The 20,217-nt window shown below is 40.2% G+C and overlaps 2 protein-coding genes across 13 annotated transcripts; both read right to left on the bottom strand.

Moving 5' to 3' along the window:
• Window positions 1–626: 626 nt before the first annotated feature.
• On the bottom strand, window positions 627–2,502 carry LOC140628259 (spindlin-2). 6 transcript variants are annotated; one of them, XM_072817457.1, is made up of 2 exons: window positions 2,182–2,502; window positions 627–1,575 (listed from the first exon to the last, which is right to left on the bottom strand). In XM_072817457.1, the coding sequence occupies exons 1-2, from the start codon at window positions 2,438–2,440 to the stop codon at window positions 797–799; spliced, it is 1,038 nt and encodes a 345-aa protein (XP_072673558.1). In that variant the 5' UTR covers window positions 2,441–2,502; the 3' UTR covers window positions 627–796. The 6 variants fall into 6 exon arrangements, with proteins under 6 accessions (XP_072673558.1, XP_072673559.1, XP_072673562.1 ...); XM_072817458.1 differs by having other exon boundaries at window positions 2,165–2,496; XM_072817461.1 differs by having other exon boundaries at window positions 2,232–2,494.
• Window positions 2,503–3,857: 1,355 nt separating this feature from the next.
• On the bottom strand, window positions 3,858–17,890 carry SPIN2B (spindlin family member 2B). Of its 7 annotated transcripts, XM_072817456.1 has the most exons (5): window positions 17,472–17,890; window positions 16,639–16,865; window positions 14,573–14,637; window positions 12,985–13,038; window positions 3,858–5,164 (listed from the first exon to the last, which is right to left on the bottom strand). In XM_072817456.1, exons 1-5 carry the CDS (start codon window positions 17,728–17,730, stop codon window positions 5,080–5,082), a joined length of 690 nt encoding a protein of 229 aa, XP_072673557.1. In that variant the 5' UTR covers window positions 17,731–17,890; the 3' UTR covers window positions 3,858–5,079. The 7 variants fall into 7 exon arrangements, with proteins under 7 accessions (XP_072673557.1, XP_072673550.1, XP_072673551.1 ...); XM_072817449.1 differs by lacking the exons at window positions 3,858–5,164; window positions 12,985–13,038; window positions 14,573–14,637 and having other exon boundaries at window positions 15,917–16,865; window positions 17,472–17,796; XM_072817450.1 differs by lacking the exons at window positions 3,858–5,164; window positions 12,985–13,038; window positions 14,573–14,637 and having other exon boundaries at window positions 15,917–16,865; window positions 17,455–17,772.
• Between the last annotated feature and the right edge of the window lie 2,327 nt (window positions 17,891–20,217).

Here is a 20,217-nt window from a genome sequence, read left to right as displayed (position 1 = left end):
CTTTCTGCACAGAGCCAGGGAGGAAAATATGGATACTGCCAGAAGTCCAACTTTTTCCTGGGCCTTCCCATTTCTCACGGGTCCCACTCCCCACACCTCCTTTTCTGTGTTCTCACTTCCTCTGTCAGTCTTTCTCCTTGGAATTCTTTCTTCCTCAGTGTTCCTCCCTTTCTGTCTCCTTACTCACGCATAGACCCTCCCTTTGAGTATCCTTTGCCCTCTCTCTTTGTGTCCCTCTCCACTCAAGGTATTCTGTCTGCTTTCCTCTAAGCCCTCGAAGCCCAAGATCTCATTCTCCCTCTGTTATTCTCCACCCCTTCTCAGTTGGGTGCCTCTCTCTTAGGTCATCCCTCCCTCAGAAGAGCCTCTCCATTTTGGGCCCTGCCCCCCCTCTTCCTTAAGGAGTCACCTTCCCTACTCCCTCTCCCCATGGCCCATCTCTAGTTCCTTCTCCTCCCCCCTCTCTAGACAGACCGGCTAAGTCCTATTCCATTTTTAGATGACTGATTATGATACTAGCTGAACTTTATTCACAGCCTGCATTTACAGCTGTCCCTTCCTTTCATGCCCCATCCACCAAACACACCCAATCTTTTCAACATGACAAAGTCCTTACACGCAGCATGTCATATCCACATAAATTTGTATTTTTTGGAACAAAACAACAGTTACGCTGGCAAAGATGTTGAATTAACAGGGACCCTTAAGCTTTCAATACACTGAAAAGCAACATTATTTTGCATGTCCACAAAGTATACATTTGTTTTCACAAATGTGGCAAGGTTTACCCTGACAGTTAGGACTTTTTCACCAAATCATAGACATAGATATGGAAATCATCATCAAACTTGATGAAATACACAGAGGGTTTGGCTTCCACTTGGTGAATGACCATGCCAATCCGTTTGGAGCCATCTTCTTTGGTATATTCCACATGTTTACCTATGAGGCCATCTACAACTCCTCCTGGCTCCCTCTCTGCTGGAGGAGACTCACTGGACTCTGGCATGATACGGAGGTCTCCTTCTTTGTAATCATCTAGAAGCTGGTACATGTACAAGACAGGATCTTTCTCATAGGTAATATAAAACCAGGCTTTCATGATAGGTGCTTGGGCTAAGACCATTCCCCTCCATTCATCCTTAGAACCGTGCTCACCCTCAAACATATGTTCCACAGCTTTACCAATTATGGTGTTTGCAAGGTTTGCATCACTGACTTGAGATGATGCCACCCTGTCGGAAAGAATTTTAAGAGACAAAACTCTTTCATCTCTGTGAAGTTCCAGTCCATAGACACAGTCAATTCCATCATATTTCACCAGATAAAGAGAGGGATTTATAGGCACCTGATCCAGAACGGTTCCTTTCCACTGGGTGATGGGCTCGTCACCTTCCTTCCATCCATGTGAAATTCTGCAGCCCACGATGTTCCTGCGGGACTGGGAGGAAGGTCTGCCCCTCTGTTTCTTTTGGGAGGCTTTTTTCTTCGTCATGTTTGCCGACCCAGTGGCCCGGCCCACAGCTGCCCTGGTTTGCTGCCCTTCGGCCTCTGGTGCGTTGGGGGTCTTCATGCCTGCAGGGGGAGGAGAGAAGACAAGAGAGAAACACTCAATATGATATAAGGTGAAGTTCTCCCAACTGCGACGTGTCTGTGTACCCAGCGCCAGAACCTAAATTTTCCCCATGGACCTGGCAGCAGTGCTGGAAATCCTGGCTGCGTGCCTGCCAAGTGCTCTCCCTCCTAGGTTCCTTTAGGCTGTGGGGAAGGGCGGCAGCGGCAGTGGTGCTGGCTGGGGTTAGGAACTCTGCAGGAGGCAGCAGGCTACCTCCTTGTTCAGAGCCCACTGCCTCCATCACCCGCCACGGGCGCCCACTCTCAATCCCCTGCAAAGCGCCTATCCTTCACCGCCTTTGACCCGCACGCACTCACTGTCGTGGACGCCCCAGCCTGCTGCCCATACGCCCCTTGTCTACCCGCTTTCCTGGCATCCAGCGCCCTCGCTTCCCCAGGCTCACCTTCAATTTCTTGCCTGGCTCCTAACGCCACCCTCCTTTCCTATTTCCCATCGCACTCCCCCACTCCAGCCTCAGCCGGCGCTTGCCCCCACCCCTTATCTCCCGCAGGAGCCCATCCCATCCCCCTTCTCCATCCTGGAGCCCACCAATGGCCTTGCCCTGCCTGGTGTCCACCGCCCCGGATCCCGGGCCTCACGTGCCCGAATCGGACACCTAGCTGCTGCCTCCGCGGTGAGCTTGTGTCGAAGGAGGATCAGCGGGAGACGAGCCGGGTGTTTGCACAGGCTGGGAGGGAAGGATCCGTAGGCGGGGAGCGCGTCTAGGAGGGTGGCGGGGTAGGCGAGGAGGATGGCGGCGGTATCCCCAGCTCTGAGCTTCGCGGGCCCCCCGCCTCCCTGTCGGCGGCGGCCCCTCTGCCACATCGGGCTCCCACCAGCTGCCGCCGTCGCCGCAGTCTCCTCCCTCTTCCCGTAGCGCAGCTTCCTGCCAGGAGTGAGGCCTCCCCTTCCTGCCAAAGACTGCTTGTTACTTCCCTCCCCCAACTCTTAAGCCCACTACCTTTGGCTAGGGAGTTGCACTTGTTCTCAGGTTTCGGGCGGTTTCCTAAAGGAGTCCCGGAGCCCTTAGCTACCCGCCCTTTCCTGATTACCCCTTCTCTCCCCTCCCTGTTTCTGGTCCTTTTTAGTTCCTGTGCTCACCACCAACTCCACCCTCTCAGTGCCCCTTGCCCCATTTGTTTTCCTCTTCCAGGATTTAGTGTTTTCTTCGTTCCAGGACCCCTATGTACTTATTCTTTATACATAGATCTGCTTTTTAAATAATTCACAAGGATGTCGTGGGAACAGAGAAATATGTTAGTTCTCAGTCTGCCATCTTTACCTGGCCTCTGTAATTTTTTTTTTCTGACTGCTTATTCCTGAATTTACTTCTTAGAGAATTTTCTTTTTCTTTTCATTCTTTCTTTCTCTTCCTTTTTTCTTTTTTCTTTCTTCTTTTACCATATTGCAAATGAATTTTTTGCACGATGTTAACACTGTAAATTTCAGCAATTTGATATGAAAAAAATAATCAAATGCAATTCATTCCAGCTCCCATTGGCCAGGGCTCACAGCAAAAATATTAATACTCATTATTTCTTTTTGTCATTTTTCTAGGCTTTTACAAAACTGGGATAATTTTCCACAAGCAATTTCATGTCCTGTTCTTTTTAAAAAAATTTTTAAAAATTTATTTATTCATGAGAGACACACAGAGAGAGAGAGGCAGAGACACCTGCAAAAGGAGAAGCAGGCTCCATGCAGGGAGTCCAACAATGTGGGATTTGATCCCTGGTCTCCAGGATCACACCCTGGGCTGAAGGCAGCACTAAACCACTGAGCCACTTGGGCTGCCTGTCCTGTTCTTTTCTATATGGAGTAAGGATTCTCTCAAGACATTAGATATTTTTGAAACCATTATTTCTCTTGTTTATTCGAGAAATATTTATTGATCACCTATTATATGTCTGGTCATCATTCTATAAAACTCAATTTTACAGTGACCGCAGTTAACTTTTCTCTCATTACTCTACATCTAGTACAATGTTTCCACCATAACTGGTAATATGATCTATTTATCCAAAAGGACACCTTTGAAAAAAAATAACTTTACAAAAAATGAGGAAAGTAATGGTTTTACAATTCAGTGGAGAAAGATTGGGTATTTTTTAAGAGATGTGAAATAATTCTTTAAATATCTGGGGAAAACTTACACTAAATTTACTCCCATATCAAAGTTTATTTGTTAAAATTTAAAATGAAGAATAATAAAACACAAGAAAAAGCAAATGAACAAACCAGAGAGAGGTGAACAATATGAATATTTAATAGGTACTGAATCAAGTGAATAGTTGCTGAATCATTTGATGGGCTGCATGTTAACAGAATAAGCTTAAAACAATAAAATAATTCCTAAAAGGGAGAATAGGATCAATAAGAATCTTGACTCAACAATCAATGAGAAAGCATTAAAATATTAATGTCATTGAGCATGAAAAAAGAGTTTCACATGTAGTGCTGATGAAAATGAAAGTTCATACAATGTTTTTGGACAACTATTTGCAGATACACTTTCCTTTATGTAAGGGTTTATTTAGTTCTGATTAACCTTTACTCCTGGGATATTATGCCTGGCATCCCAACCAAAAGTGAAAGGGGCTTACCAGGGCTCTGGGCTCCAATTTCTGTATCCTTAGCTTCAACAAGTAGTCATAACGTCTTCTGAGCTCTAAGCCTTTTAGCAGTTCCTTCTAGAATGGATTAATTTCCCCAAGAGAAAAACATTCACCAAACTCACTGTTTCTCTCTTGAACCTCTTCTCCCCTATATCTTAGGTGGGTAATTATTTTCTCTATTCTTAGTTTTCAGTTGCCTTGGCAGTTTTAGTTTTTGCTATTTCATCCAGTTTCTGTTTCTTCAATGAATGTTTCTTGACTTACTGGTTCTTATCACTAAAATCCAAAGACCAATAGTTTATTATAAAATAGATGTGTTCAACCATGTATAATAGCTCTAAGCTGGAAATCACCCAAATGTCCATCAGCAGTAGACTGTATATGTTTTGGTATATTCATACAATGAGACTACAACCACATTTAACAACATGAATAAATCTTACAAGTATGTTGAAATGAAGACAACAAAAGGGCACACAGTTTTCTTTACAATTTATTTAAACTTCAAAAACAGTCAAACTAATCTATTGCCTTAGAAGTTAAAATAGCAGTTACTCTTGCAAAGGTATTTTCCAAACCTGATAACAATTCCCATTCCATCAGTAATTGATGAAAGAACACTTTTGTGGAGACATTTTTTGAATGAGTATATATGACAAGAAGGGTTCGTATAAATTCTGAGCAGCAAAATGTGTTGAATTGCAATATCATTTGGAATTGCAGCCTAGCATCCAATCACAGTTCTTCTGGTAATAGTGCCTTCATTTTCCTCTTTGGAACAACTTAAGTGTAAACTTCCAGAGCACTGAAATACCATTAGAGTGATTGTTTTAGGAGTAGGCACATAACCTAGTCAGAGACAATGAGGCACAATGGTATTTTGCAGTCTTCTGGATATGAGGTAGATGATCTTTTCCATTGGGCATAAGTGAACCTGAGAGGATATGAAGATCAAGTTGCTCTATTAATCATGTAAGCAGCACAGAGATCAGAGTCAAGATAAGCAAAAAAGGGAGATTGTTATCCTAGTGATCCCAAAGTTACTCTAAGCTAATCATGGTAATAGTCTTCCTGCAAGTGATTGATTTAGCATTTGGCATATGATCTAATCCTGGCCAATTAAATATAATAATATATCTTTTGCAGTGCTCTGAAAAAATTGTCTTTCCTCTTAAGAAACAAGAAATGATGTTTCCTTTTATTTTTTAGGATGCTGTTATTTATTTATTTATTTATTTATTTATTTATTTTACTTTCATTTTTTAAATAAATTTATTTTTTATTTGTGTTCAATTTGCCAACATATAGCATAACACTCAGTGCTCATCCCGTCAGTGCCCACCTCAGTGCCCGTCACCCAGTCACCCCCACCCCCCACCCACCTCCCCTTCTACCACCCCTAGTTCGTTTCCCAGAGTTAGGAGTCTTTCATGTTCTGTCTGCCTTTCTGATATTTCCCACTTATTTTTCTCCTTTCCCCTTTATTCCCTTTCACTATTTTTTATATTCCTCAAATGAATGAGACCATATAATGTTTGTTATATATAACTCTTGGAATCTCTGTAACCAGTTTGAGGGCAAAACTAGCATAATGAAGATAACAAAGGGGGAATGGGAATACTCTGAGCCCTTTGATCATTTGCTGCTGATAATACTGGAGTCCTACTTCTGACTCCAAATTATGAGATAGAAAAAAATATATTTATTTATTTTTTTAAAGATTTTGTTGAGAGACATGGAGAGAGAGAGAGGCAGAGACACAGGCAGAGGAAAAAGTAGGCTCCATGTAGGGAGCCCCACGTGGGACTCGATCCTGGGTCTCCAGGATCACGCTGAAGGTGGCGCTAAACCGCTGAGCCACCCGGACTGCCCTTGTGTCTCCATCATATATAAAAATACATACACAAAAACAGCAAGCTTGATATAAGATTAAGTAAAATTTGAAGATAGAAGTTAAAACTTAGGAAGCTACTAATGTCTAACTCAACTTATTTGTTGAGAGATTGCAATCGAATTTATTTACCTACAAAATTACAATGTATAAAATTCACATATGCAAATTGTAAATTTATATACATATCACTATCACCATATTTTTAAAATAATTTGAAAACTATTTTTCCAACAGAAGCAAAATAATTCAAAAACTATTTTTTTGTCAGCCCGAAGTTTAATAATCTCCACAAGTTTGAGTCATAAATTTTCTGGCATGACAAATATTGATACAGCCTTTTTTTTTTTTTACCCAAGCTTAAGTTTAAAATTCCCACCGTAAATAGTCCAAATTGAACCAGTCCAATTTATATATATAGGACAGCAAACAGAGATTGACATTTTAGAAAAGAAACTGAGTGTTGAAATACAGGTATTTAATTTTTTCATCATTAGTATTTTAAATTTTTCCTGAAAGCTTTTACTTAAATATAACTAATTCCTTATAATGACATTTCCTCTTTTTGGTGGATGGCAAAAAGCTCTTTGAAGTACGTTTTACTTGATATATATATATAATCAACTACATATTTTTAGACAGGATAGATATGTTATTCACTTTGCTTCTACTAAAAAGGCTAGGGAATATAAAGATCCGAAAGATTCTATGAACCTGTAACTAAAAATAAACACTTTTTCATGGAAGTAGGTAGTTTTGTAGTGTACATTACTGAATTATTTATCTAATCAAATCTTGGATGGCTTAGGTGATGAATTAGCATAACCAAAGTAATTGTTTAGGGTGGTACTACATTATTCTGTGAAATGTAGTTGCATTTTCCATTTAATATTATTACTTTTGTACTTTTTTGTCAAATATGTGAACTCTGACCCCTGTTCTGAGTTCATTGTAGTAAAATCCTCTCAAGGATAAAAAATATTAGAAAGTCCTAACAGAACAGTATAAAATATATAGGCCCTTCAGTAATTATGCTATAATTCCGTTGGAAAAAGCAATTGTATTACAGGCTCAATTTTCAGATACTTGCTTTACCTTTCTTAAAAAAAAAAGAAAACTATGCCTTTCAGCTAGGGTTTTTTGTTCTTGTATATATTCAAAAAGGACTAATATTTCCTGACATGGTTTTATTTTTGTTACTATATGTTGGCAAATAGAACTCCAATAAAAATATACAAAAAATAATTTTTTAAAAGTAATTTTTAGTCATCTCAACTTTTAACTTTGGCTTGATAATTGATAATACGTTTTAACTAGCCGCTATTTATATATATTACTGACATTTTTTTTCTTTGCATCATTTGGCATAAAGGAGTTGGACTTTTGTAGAATTAAATATATGCTGTTTTAATTCTCAAAGCCCACATTACACACAAAGGCATGGAGGATAAAATGTAAAGATAGTCAAGGAAGCCAATAAGCATATAGGCCACTTCTCATGATATGACTCCAATCACAGCCACCTATTTAGTATGGTTTTATAACACTGGTCCTGCATACATTTCGTATATCTTCCATGAACTCAACATCAGTGTTGTCCGTGGGATATCCAAGAAAACCATTGAGAATAATTTTAAAACTAAGGTTTGTCAGATACAATTGAGCTTTGGAGGATCACAAACCATTGTAACAGGTAAGATTTTTTTTCACCTCCCATACAAGGGATCAATTTTCTCTCTGTTTGGAAGCAATACCATTCTAGTTGAGAATGCTGGTCTAGGGATTGCAGGGTAAAACAAGAATATTGGATTGGATATCAACTGTAATAGGAAGCCTTTGGAGAGTCTTAAGTTTTAAATATAATTTCATTTACATGTTTAAAAGATCACTGCCAATTAATTGGAGAATTGAAGGAAAGGCAAGGAGACCTTAGTTCCCTACTCCCAATTTAATCAGGGGTAAGGACTTACCTTCTATTAATATATTAAAATACAAATATATTTGTATTAGTAGAATTATATACTATATATAATATGTATTATATATATCCAAGAAAACATAAATATAAACCTAAATAAACCTAAAATATTAATACATAATGTTAATAATTATAGGATTAATTATATAAGTCTATAATATCTACATAATCATGTTGTTATATATTAATATAATTATATACTTATTAATATATAATACTTATTCTACATATTATATACTATATATAATATAATACATGCATTATTGTATTAATAATTATATAATTATAGAATAATTATATTAATAAAATAATGCATTACATAATGCATATATTATATTATATATGTTATTATATTGTTAACTAATTATATGTTAATATATTATAGAATTTATATAATATAATAAATGTTTATGTTTTATATAATAAATTATATATTTATACATTATAAATGTATTAGTATATTATCTAAATATATAATATAAATATATGAATAAAATATAAAATAAAATATTTTAAATATTTTTAAAATTATTAAATAATAAGAAATTTAATGTGTTTTTAAAATCAATTTGAGAGGCTTCTGAGATAAACTGTGAACTGCCTATTTCATTCATTAAAGGAGCAACAGCAGATATTGAAGAATAGCCCTCTTAAAATGTGGGTATGACTTCTCTTGATTTCCCTATAATCCTCATATCTCCATCACCAAGGGAAAGAACTGTGCCACTGGTTGTCCAAAGGAGTGCCTAATTAACCCCTGACTTAAAGAGATTGAAGTGTGGATAGAGAAATACTTTTTCATTAAAATCACTTTAAAATGATAGCTAAAATATGACAGATCACCTATTTAATATATTGCTGAGCTTTAAAGAGTGTCAGGAAAATCCCCAGGGACCAACAATGAACAGAGAACAGAAAGCAGAAACAGTAAACACATGACCCGATGCTTTGGCAGGTTGGAGGGAAAAGGGCATTGCCTCCATAATTAAAAATTGTTATATATTAACAAGTATATAATTATATTAATATATAACAAATAACATGATTATGTTTTTTAAATATTTAATATTTTAAATATTATTCCCGTAAATTATAATCCATTGAAAATTATGTTCAGCATGTTGTACAATATGTTAACTGCACAAAGATAAGAAATTGTGGGCAAAATGTTTGAAAGGGTTCAAAATCTACAAACTTCCAATTATAAAATAAATTATGGGGATGTAGTATGCACAGTGTATTGCATTGCATATCTAAAAATTGCTAAGAGAGTAGATCTTAAAAGTTCTCATCGCAAGGAAAAAAATTGTAACTATGTGTGATCATTTCACAATATATACAAATATCAAATTACTAATTTGTATACCTGAAATTAATATAATGTGTCAGTGATGTACTTCAATAAGCATTTTTTTAAAAAGACAATTCATTTTCATTCTTCTACCAAGTCTATGTATAATAGTTGTCAAATAGGACCCTCATTCCCCTGGCCTCATATCTCCCAATGACTTCTTTAATTGGTGTTTGTTAGGAGTTGGACATGTAAGAAACCTTTTTTTTTAAAGATTTATTTTTATTTATTTATGATAGACAGAGAGAGAGAGAGAGAGAGAGAGAGAGAGAGAGAGGCAGAGGGAGAAGCAGGCTCCATGCCGGGAGCCCAATGCGGGACTCGATCCCGGGACTCCAGGATCGCGCCCTGGGCCAAAGGCAGGCGCTAAATCGCTGAGCCACCCAGGGATACCCTGTAAGAAACCTTTTGAGTTGTCTCTTGGATTTATCTTTTTTAGGCAGAAGATGTACTCCAATTTATACTCAAACACATAATAAGCTTTGCAGGCCATGGGCACCTGTCTATCAGAGAGGCCGCAGCTATCCAGTTCTGCCTGTGACTAGGTAAAGTATGAGGAAGTCCTTGTGGCCTCATGGCTAAACATCCAGCTTTTATCAATTATAAAGGAGATACTTTAACCTCCATTTGTGTAATTATTGTGCTTGTCCTCAAATGGTTACAAATTTACAAAAAGAAAAAGGATTTTATTTATCAGTATTCTGAAATATCAACCAAAACATTATGTTGAGCTGTGGCACAATTTTAATATGAGAGTGAAGGAATAACCTTTATGGGCATACCAGGACATTGCATCACTTCTCTAATATAATTACAGGAAATGGGTTATTAGGAAATGCATTGTCATCTCTAAGACAGGAAGACTATTGGGATTCCAAAGTGGTACTTTGCAATTGTTTCCAATAATGACCTAGGGGAAAGGGTTGGGAGACTCTGATCATATCTCTTTAACATTAATACATTAAAAAAAAACAAGACTGACTGTGTGATCCCATCACTAATAATAAATCACTAATACCATACCACCTCCATTTTAAACTTCTACTCAGAAAGGACAAGATCACTTGGGCCTGTGAAATAGGGAATGAGATGTGACCTAGGCAATGAACTTTGAATAATTCTATATAAGTATAGGTCTCTGTCCATTACTCAGACACAGTACTAGTTCAAGACCTGTCTAAATCCTGCCTGCTTTTGAACAGCCAATTATCCTATACTATCTATTAAATCCTATACTAGCTATTTTAAATCCATGACAAAATGTTTGGGTACCTGCTGCCCATTACCATGATAGCATCCTTTAGTTCTCACTTGTTTTCAACAGAAGAACTAGCAAGGAGGTAAAGCTGAGAATAAAAATTTACATAAGATTTTGTGGTCAGTTTCTCATTCTCCAGGAGGTCATTACATCAGCATCATACACACAACCTGAGGCAGTAAGAGCCCAAATGCTTCATTTATTGTTTCTCGAGATGTTATTTGACTCAAGGGTATCAGAAAATATGTAATCTTGTGTTGTCATGGACCCCACCTCTATTTCTCTTCAAACAGGTATCTTCTCTAAGAAAAAAATTATACAGGTTATGCTTCAAAATGTATCCAGAAAACTGTGTGGAGGTTCCTCAAAGAGTTAAAAATAGATCTGCCCTAAGACCCAGCAATTGCACTGCTGGGGATTTACCCCAAAGATACAGATGGAATGAAACGCCGGGACACCTGCACCCCGATGTTTCTAGCAGCAATGTCCACACTAGCCAAACTGTGAAAGGAGCCTCGGTGTCCATCGAAAGATGAATGGATAAAGGAGATGCGGTTTATGTATACAATGGAATATTACTCAGCCATTAGAAACCACAAATACCCACCATTTGCTTCGACGTGGATGGAACTGGAGGATATTATGCTGAGTGAAGTAAGTCAATTGGAGAAGGACAAACCTTATATGGTCTCATTCATTTGGGGAATATAAAAAATAGTGAAAAGGAATAAAGGGGAAAGGAGAAAAAATGAGTGGGAAATATCAGAGAGGATGACAGAACATGAGAGACTCCTAACTCTGGGAAATGACTAAGGGGTGGTGGAAAGGGAGCTGGGCGGGGGGTTGGGGTGAGTGGGTGATGGGCACTGAGGGGGGCACCTGACGGGATGAGCACTCGGTGTTTATGCTATTGTTGGCATATCGAACTCCAATAAAAAATATATACCAAAAAAAAAGAGGATCAGCAATTTAACTCTACATTCCTGAGACCCACATACAACAGGGTATACAGTAGACTACATTAGAGGAAAGGAAACCATTTTAATTAACCTAATATTTATAATGAGTAGTAAATATGCCTTTTTAAATGTTTTTTCTCTGGAAGGAGACATTAATATTTATTTGATTTCAGTTAAGCATCCCTGACCATTGCTACACAGAGAAATACTATCCCCTCTTACAAACATATTTGTTATTCACACTTCCTTCAAAGGAATGTAACACACAACCAAAATGATTTAGTGCCTTGCTTGCAAAACGTGCAGAAACATGAGAGATCAATACAGAATTGTCTTCCTATAAAGTAAAAAAGGACAAACTGCTCTAAATATGCCATCTTCAAACCCACTAGATAATGGCAACCTTATCTCCAACTGAATTCCCACCAACAGGGTATAGGATCTCCCACTTATTTATCTCGTTAACAACACATATTTTCAAACTTCATACAAATTGCTGATCTGATGCATATGAAATTCTTTATCATTTTAGTTTCCATTTCATTGTTTACTGGTGAGAAACAAAGTCAAGAAATAATTCCTAAGCACCTACTATATGCCAGATACTATTTTAATTGTTTGAGATATATAAATGAAAAAAAAAGGAAGGAAAACCACACATTATAGAGCTTATATTCTGACAAGGGCAAAAAACCCTTATTAATTAAGGAGATTATAGAGAATTTTGGGAGAGAACATATGTTATGGAAAAGAAAAAAATATGGGAAGCAGATTAAAATAAAGCATGTTGATTGACCATAGGATCTCCTATTTTGTGGTATGTTTGTTAATATTTTTCCCAAGTTCTCTAAGAACTGTTTGTTTTATTCTCATTTTATATATATTTTATTGATTCATTTTAACTATCAAAGTTTGCCCTAAACTTATTTTATTTCCATTTTGTATACAATGATTTTTGAAATTAGAAAAATTCATATCTTTATAAAATCACATTTATCAAATTTTTCAATATCTCTGGATTTCTGCTTTTAAGTAAACTTTTTCCCCACTTCTACAGGGGAGAATATATTTTCTTACAAATGATATTTTCTAAATTTAAGTATTAATTATTTTCCATTTGAAATTTGAGGGTAATATGTAATAACCAGATTAAAATTTACTTATTGGCAAACAGAAAACACATTAACCCTGAAACATTTGTTGATTCAAATGTTTTTTCCTCATTCACCTGATATGTCATCTCTGTTATGATTCAAGTTTCTATGTGAAAATTTATTTCTATGTCTCTACTCTGTTTCCTTGACATAGAAGACCTACCTTGTTCTTCTTTGAAGTCCAAACAGACAAGCCTTCAGAGTTGCAAGAGTGTTCCTGTTAAAATATGAGGGAAATCATGTCGTGCCTATGCTCAAAATACTCAAATGGCTCCCCATCACACTCAGCATAAAAACCAAATTCCATTCTAAGACTTGAAAGGTTCTAAGCCACCTCTCAGCTTCTGCCAGATCCCCATCACCTCTCTGAACTCACTTCCTGATAGCCTATACCTTGCTCACTTGGCTCTAGCCATGCTGGTATCCTCAGTGTTCCTTGAGCATGTCAGGCTTACTCTTGCCTTGCTGTCCCTCTACCTGGCATGCTCCTTCCCTGGAGAGCCACAGGGCCCATCTTCTCTCTACCTTCAGGTCTTTACTACTCAAAAGCCATGGTCTCAGTGAGGCCCTCCCTGGACTCTATCTATCCAATTTCAGCCTCCCACCTAGAATTCCAATCCCACATCATTTGCTTTATTTTTCCTTTCTTAACACTTATCCCTTTGAGAATACTTTACATTTCACCTACTGTGTCTTGGCTACTGTCTGTCTCCCACACTAAAATTAAAGCTCCACCATTGTTTTATCTGTTTATTTGGTTCATTACCATATCACCAGTACCCGTGCCTGAAGATTGCCTGGCAGAGAGCCCACCTAAAGTAAGTATTTGTGGGATAAAGATAAAGCAAATGAGTCAAAAAGCAAATGGGGTCAGCTTAAGCCAAAAGTAGAGCTAGGCAGTTTCCCCTGGGTCTAGCCCCAAAGCTACAAATGCAAATGCCTTCAGGGGACAACTGGGAATTGTATTAGAGTGAATCAGGCCAGCTGGGGACAGGCTAGTTTGAGAGAGCATTCAGTCTAAAATGGGCTGAGCTCTTCCTCAGACCCAGCTGCTTGTATCCTTGTTGGAATGTGGGCCCTAATCCTCGGTTTGGTTTGGTTTGGTTTGGTTTGGTTTGAGGTGGGCCAGAAATATGGATTTTTGTAATGTGAAATCTCCCAAGTGTTTAAGTATCTGATTTTAAAATAGAAAACAATAAAAGCACCGGGATCAAACAAAACATGGCAGCTGGCTGAAATCGGCCCATGGGTGGCCTGCAGGTGTTTTGCTAGACTAAATTTTCTGGTATATGAAAGAAAGAAAATGAATCCCTGCAAGGTGGGTTTGCCTTGTGTAATACTTCAGGCAAACAGTTTCAGGCCATGTTGTGCGAAGAGAATGAACTGGAATTACCACCTTTTTTGGGACTTCTGAAAGCTCCCTGCCAACAGCTACCCTCCTCACCCCACTGTGTATGGAGTTAGGGAAGCCTGGGCAGTGGGGTCACCTTAACTCTTCCTTTGAGGGCGGGGGTATATTTTAGTGAAGTGTGAAGTGGGGAGACCAGAGAGGGTCTTGAAGGGACCTTCCACAGCAGGACTGGGTAAGGGCAAGGAGGAGAAAAAGAGGACTTAGGCCCATGTGTTGGGGCACCGTATCTTTGAGGGACTTTATTGGGGTTATTGCACCCTCTCCCCACCAATGACTGTCCCTCTAGGTGGCATCATACAGTTGAAGGAGTTAGCCGACTGCCCCATGCCATCCATCTCACCTGGAAACAGAGTTGCACAAACTTCCATCACAGCTTCTCTGTGTGCTGGACTGGCCAGGATGTACCTGTGAAGGGTTGGTAGCTGCCAGATTTGTTGGGGGGATAGCCTGAATGGGGCTTCTGGAGGCAGCAGACCTCCATTCAGTGAAGCACTGGGTGGAGCCACCTGTGGTTTCAGGCAGCTGCTGAAAGAAGCATGGACTGCCTAGTACTCCCCATGTCCTGGAGAGAAACGTTAGGCTCAATCCTCTGATGCCCCTCCTCTATAGTGAGGCAAAGCACAGTCCAGTAGGAGAAAGAACAGCGAGGGGACTCCTGTACCTGTGTTCAGCAAGGTTCCATTTGTTTGGATAAAATATTTTCCAAATGCAAGGTGGCACATCTCTTAAGTCCTGAGCAGCCCCATGACCCAGTCTCCATAAGAACTATTTATCCAGTGTAAGGTAAATGAACCAAGACCTTCAGGTCCAAGATTTACTGTACCTGGGTCCTCTGGGAAAAGTGAGGAGGCTACTCACAGCCCCCTGCTCATGGGGTGTCAGGTCAGAGTGTTTAGGCTGAGCTTGGGGCTCTACTCAGCAGGTGCGGCATGAGCTCCCTGAAGTAAGAAAAGCCTTTTAGGTATACGGTTGGCCCTGCTTAACTCTTGAGTCATCCCTGTCAAAATGCCATTCTAGGGAACTTTCACTCCATTTGGTTCTCTGACAGCTGTCACATCCTTTCTGCACAGAGCCAGGGAGGAAAATATGGATACTGCCAGAAGTCCAACTTTTTCCTGGGCCTTCCCATTTCTCACGGGTCCCACTCCCCACACCTCCTTTTCTGTGTTCTCACTTCCTCTGTCAGTCTTTCTCCTTGGAATTCTTTCTTCCTCAGTGTTCCTCCCTTTCTGTCTCCTTACTCACGCATAGACCCTCCCTTTGAGTATCCTTTGCCCTCTCTCTTTGTGTCCCTCTCCACTCAAGGTATTCTGTCTGCTTTCCTCTAAGCCCTCGAAGCCCAAGATCTCATTCTCCCTCTGTTATTCTCCACCCCTTCTCAGTTGGGTGCCTCTCTCTTAGGTCATCCCTCCCTCAGAAGAGCCTCTCCATTTTGGGCCCTGCCCCCCCTCTTCCTTAAGGAGTCACCTTCCCTACTCCCTCTCCCCATGGCCCATCTCTAGTTCCTTCTCCTCCCCCCTCTCTAGACAGACCGGCTAAGTCCTATTCCATTTTTAGATGACTGATTATGATACTAGCTGAACTTTATTCACAGCCTGCATTTACAGCTGTCCCTTCCTTTCATGCCCCATCCACCAAACACACCCAATCTTTTCAACATGACAAAGTCCTTACACGCAGCATGTCATATCCACATAAATTTGTATTTTTTGGAACAAAACAACAGTTACGCTGGCAAAGATGTTGAATTAACAGGGACCCTTAAGCTTTCAATACACTGAAAAGCAACATTATTTTGCATGTCCACAAAGTATACATTTGTTTTCACAAATGTGGCAAGGTTTACCCTGACAGTTAGGACTTTTTCACCAAATCATAGACATAGATATGGAAATCATCATCAAACTTGATGAAATACACAGAGGGTTTGGCTTCCACTTGGTGAATGACCATGCCAATCCGTTTGGAGCCATCTTCTTTGGTATATTCCACATGTTTACCTATGAGGCCATCTACAACTCCTCCTGGCTCCCTCTCTGCTGGAGGAGACTCACTGGACTCTGGCATGATACGGAGGTCTCCTTCTTTGTAATCATCTAGAAGCTGGTACATGTACAAGACAGGATCTTTCTCATAGGTAATATAAAACCAGGCTTTCATGATAGGTGCTTGGGCTAAGACCATTCCCCTCCATTCATCCTTAGAACCGTGCTCACCCTCAAACATATGTTCCACAGCTTTACCAATTATGGTGTTTGCAAGGTTTGCATCACTGACTTGAGATGATGCCACCCTGTCGGAAAGAATTTTAAGAGACAAAACTCTTTCATCTCTGTGAAGTTCCAGTCCATAGACACAGTCAATTCCATCATATTTCACCAGATAAAGAGAGGGATTTATAGGCACCTGATCCAGAACGGTTCCTTTCCACTGGGTGATGGGCTCGTCACCTTCCTTCCATCCATGTGAAATTCTGCAGCCCACGATGTTCCTGCGGGACTGGGAGGAAGGTCTGCCCCTCTGTTTCTTTTGGGAGGCTTTTTTCTTCGTCATGTTTGCCGACCCAGTGGCCCGGCCCACAGCTGCCCTGGTTTGCTGCCCTTCGGCCTCTGGTGCGTTGGGGGTCTTCATGCCTGCAGGGGGAGGAGAGAAGACAAGAGAGAAACACTCAATATGATATAAGGTGAAGTTCTCCCAACTGCGACGTGTCTGTGTACCCAGCGCCAGAACCTAAATTTTCCCCATGGACCTGGCAGCAGTGCTGGAAATCCTGGCTGCGTGCCTGCCAAGTGCTCTCCCTCCTAGGTTCCTTTAGGCTGTGGGGAAGGGCGGCAGCGGCAGTGGTGCTGGCTGGGGTTAGGAACTCTGCAGGAGGCAGCAGGCTACCTCCTTGTTCAGAGCCCACTGCCTCCATCACCCGCCACGGGCGCCCACTCTCAATCCCCTGCAAAGCGCCTATCCTTCACCGCCTTTGACCCGCACGCACTCACTGTCGTGGACGCCCCAGCCTGCTGCCCATACGCCCCTTGTCTACCCGCTTTCCTGGCATCCAGCGCCCTCGCTTCCCCAGGCTCACCTTCAATTTCTTGCCTGGCTCCTAACGCCACCCTCCTTTCCTATTTCCCATCGCACTCCCCCACTCCAGCCTCAGCCGGCGCTTGCCCCCACCCCTTATCTCCCGCAGGAGCCCATCCCATCCCCCTTCTCCATCCTGGAGCCCACCAATGGCCTTGCCCTGCCTGGTGTCCACCGCCCCGGATCCCGGGCCTCACGTGCCCGAATCGGACACCTAGCTGCTGCCTCCGCGGTGAGCTTGTGTCGAAGGAGGATCAGCGGGAGACGAGCCGGGTGTTTGCACAGGCTGGGAGGGAAGGATCCGTAGGCGGGGAGCGCGTCTAGGAGGGTGGCGGGGTAGGCGAGGAGGATGGCGGCGGTATCCCCAGCTCTGAGCTTCGCGGGCCCCCCGCCTCCCTGTCGGCGGCGGCCCCTCTGCCACATCGCGCTCCCACCAGCTGCCGCCGCCGCCGCAGTCTCCTCCCTCTTTCCGTATAGGAGTAGACTTTCAGTTTCCTGTAGTTAAAGAGGCCTCCCCTTCCTGCTAAATATTAGGCTACCAGCCTCTCAGTCCTGAATCAACTCCTGGTCTGCTCCTTCTGTTTCCAAATTAGGATCCTTGGTAACTGTAGGTTTTCCTTTCCTCTTCCTTTGTACCCCCAGCATCTCAGACTCTAGCTCCACCTCTAATCTACCCTGCTGGAGTGACTTTTCTTTTTTCAAGTATTTTGCACACTTTTTTTTATACACACAAATTGACCAAGAAACGCCTCACCCAAAACACATATGAATATAGAAATCCTTTACATTTGTACAATATACATATTTACTCTCTATATATACACACGTCTTATGTATTTACAGATAATCATATGCCCAGACACATAACCCCAAATACACACCTCTCCAATCACTCAACACACAGACATAATATTTTGTATACACATACACAGAAATACATATACTAAGAGTTTTTCCAAAATAGGTTAAGTGTCTTAGTTTTGGTGATCTTTTAAAAAAAAATTTTTTTTTGGAGTTCAATTTGCCAACATATAGCATGACACTTAGTGCTCATCCCTCCAAATGCTCCCCTCAGATCTTGCTTTGGAGAAATAGTGTCTTAAACTGAGGGAGTACTCTTGAATGCGATTGCAATTAGTAACAATGTTAGCTAGTTTTGCATAGAGTGGCATCAATTTTGCTTCTTTTTTGTATCCTTCTTTGTTGTGTATAGATTTTTCAACAATATTTTATAATTCTGTAAAATATCAATATTATGGTGCTATATCTGTTTGGATGTTATCAGTTACTTTCTAGTGGAATGCAATTTTGGGGGCTTTGGTGGCTCAGTTGATTAAGTATCTGCCTTCAGCTCAGGTCATGATCTGGGGATCCTGGGATCAAGCCCAGGGTTGGGCTCCCTGCTCAGCTGGGAGTTTGCTTCTCTCTCTCTTTTGCCCCTCCCCAGTTGTGTTCTCTCTGTCTTCCAAATAAATAAAAACTTTTAAAAATGAGGAAAGTGATCTCAGTCTCATTCAAAATAAATGTTATTTACTGGTTCATTATTTGAAAAATCTGATAGGTATCAGATTAGGGTTAATCTATGTGGTCAGTTTTGTGAGCTGAATTGTGTCCCCTTCAAATTCATGTTTTTGTCCTTGCCCCTAGTACTTCAGAATGTGAATGTATTTAGAGGTAGGGCCTTTAAAGCAATAATTAAAGTTAATAATGGCATCACATGGGTTGGCTTTAATCCAATATAATTGGTGTCTTTATAAAAAGAGGATATTAGAACACAGACACACATGGAAGAAAGACCATGCAGAGACAGAGGGAGAAAATCACCATTTACAAGCCAAGGATAGAAGCTTTAAATCTTGGACTTGGATACCTTGGTCCTGGTTTTATAACTTCTAGAACTGAGAGAAAATAATTTGCACTATTTAAGCCACTGCATCTTTGTTACTTTTTTATGGCAGTCCTAATAAATGAATATACTCAGTAATGACATCCAAGCTGGTTTTGTTGTGTCTTCTCTTTTCTTTCTGATTTTTGTTTCACCCTGAAGCTTATGTTACAATATGGCTGTCAACAACTTTGGCAGTTATATACTCCCTTATTATTATGCAGTGACAGAAGGAACCTATACAACAACTTCTAATCAAAATTTTGCTTTATTTTGATTGGGACCAGTATAGATCCTTTGCCTGTTTTTGTAATATGGACAAAAATAATGTCATGCTCACTCAATCTTAAATTAAGTGTATATTCTTTTTTGAAAAACAGTCACATTAACAAAGTGTATCTATTTGAATAATTGGCTTATACTAATCAAGTGGTACCCCTAAAGTTGGAGGTGTGGTTAATCCCACCAAAATGGCATGGGTACTCCACAATTAAAGAAGATTGAAGTGGATACTGATGAGGTTATCAACAATGTCTAAGCAATTCCAGGTTATTGTGTTTCTCTGATTCTGTTCCTAGATATGCCACTGCCAATTAATTTCAGATTTCTTTGGCTAGCTCATAATAATTTACACTCTCAAAATTTTTATTTCTAAATTCTTTCAACTTATGGGTATATTTACACCATTCCTTGTGACATATGTTGTCTTTGGACTTCATTTATAAAAAATCTTTCACAGAAATTTGGACCAGCTTCCTACAGTTAACCTTTCACATTTTAATATTTTTATTTATTTATTCATAAGCGACAGAGAGAGAGAGACAGAGACACAGGCTGAGGGAGAAGCAGGCTCCATGCAGAGAGCCTGATGTGGGACTGGATTCCGGGTCTCCAGGATCATGCCCTGGGCCGAAGGCAGCACTAAACCACCAGCCACCACTGATAGGCTGCCCTATCCTTTCACATTTTGATTTTGAATTTTCTGACTCTGTAATGGTAAAGTAGGATTAGATTAGTATATTAAA

The sequence above is a fragment of the Canis lupus genome, chromosome X (assembly GCF_048164855.1).
Source record: "Canis lupus baileyi chromosome X, mCanLup2.hap1, whole genome shotgun sequence".
Lineage (NCBI taxonomy): Eukaryota > Metazoa > Chordata > Mammalia > Carnivora > Canidae > Canis > Canis lupus.
This window is presented reverse-complemented; position numbering and strand designations above follow the sequence as displayed.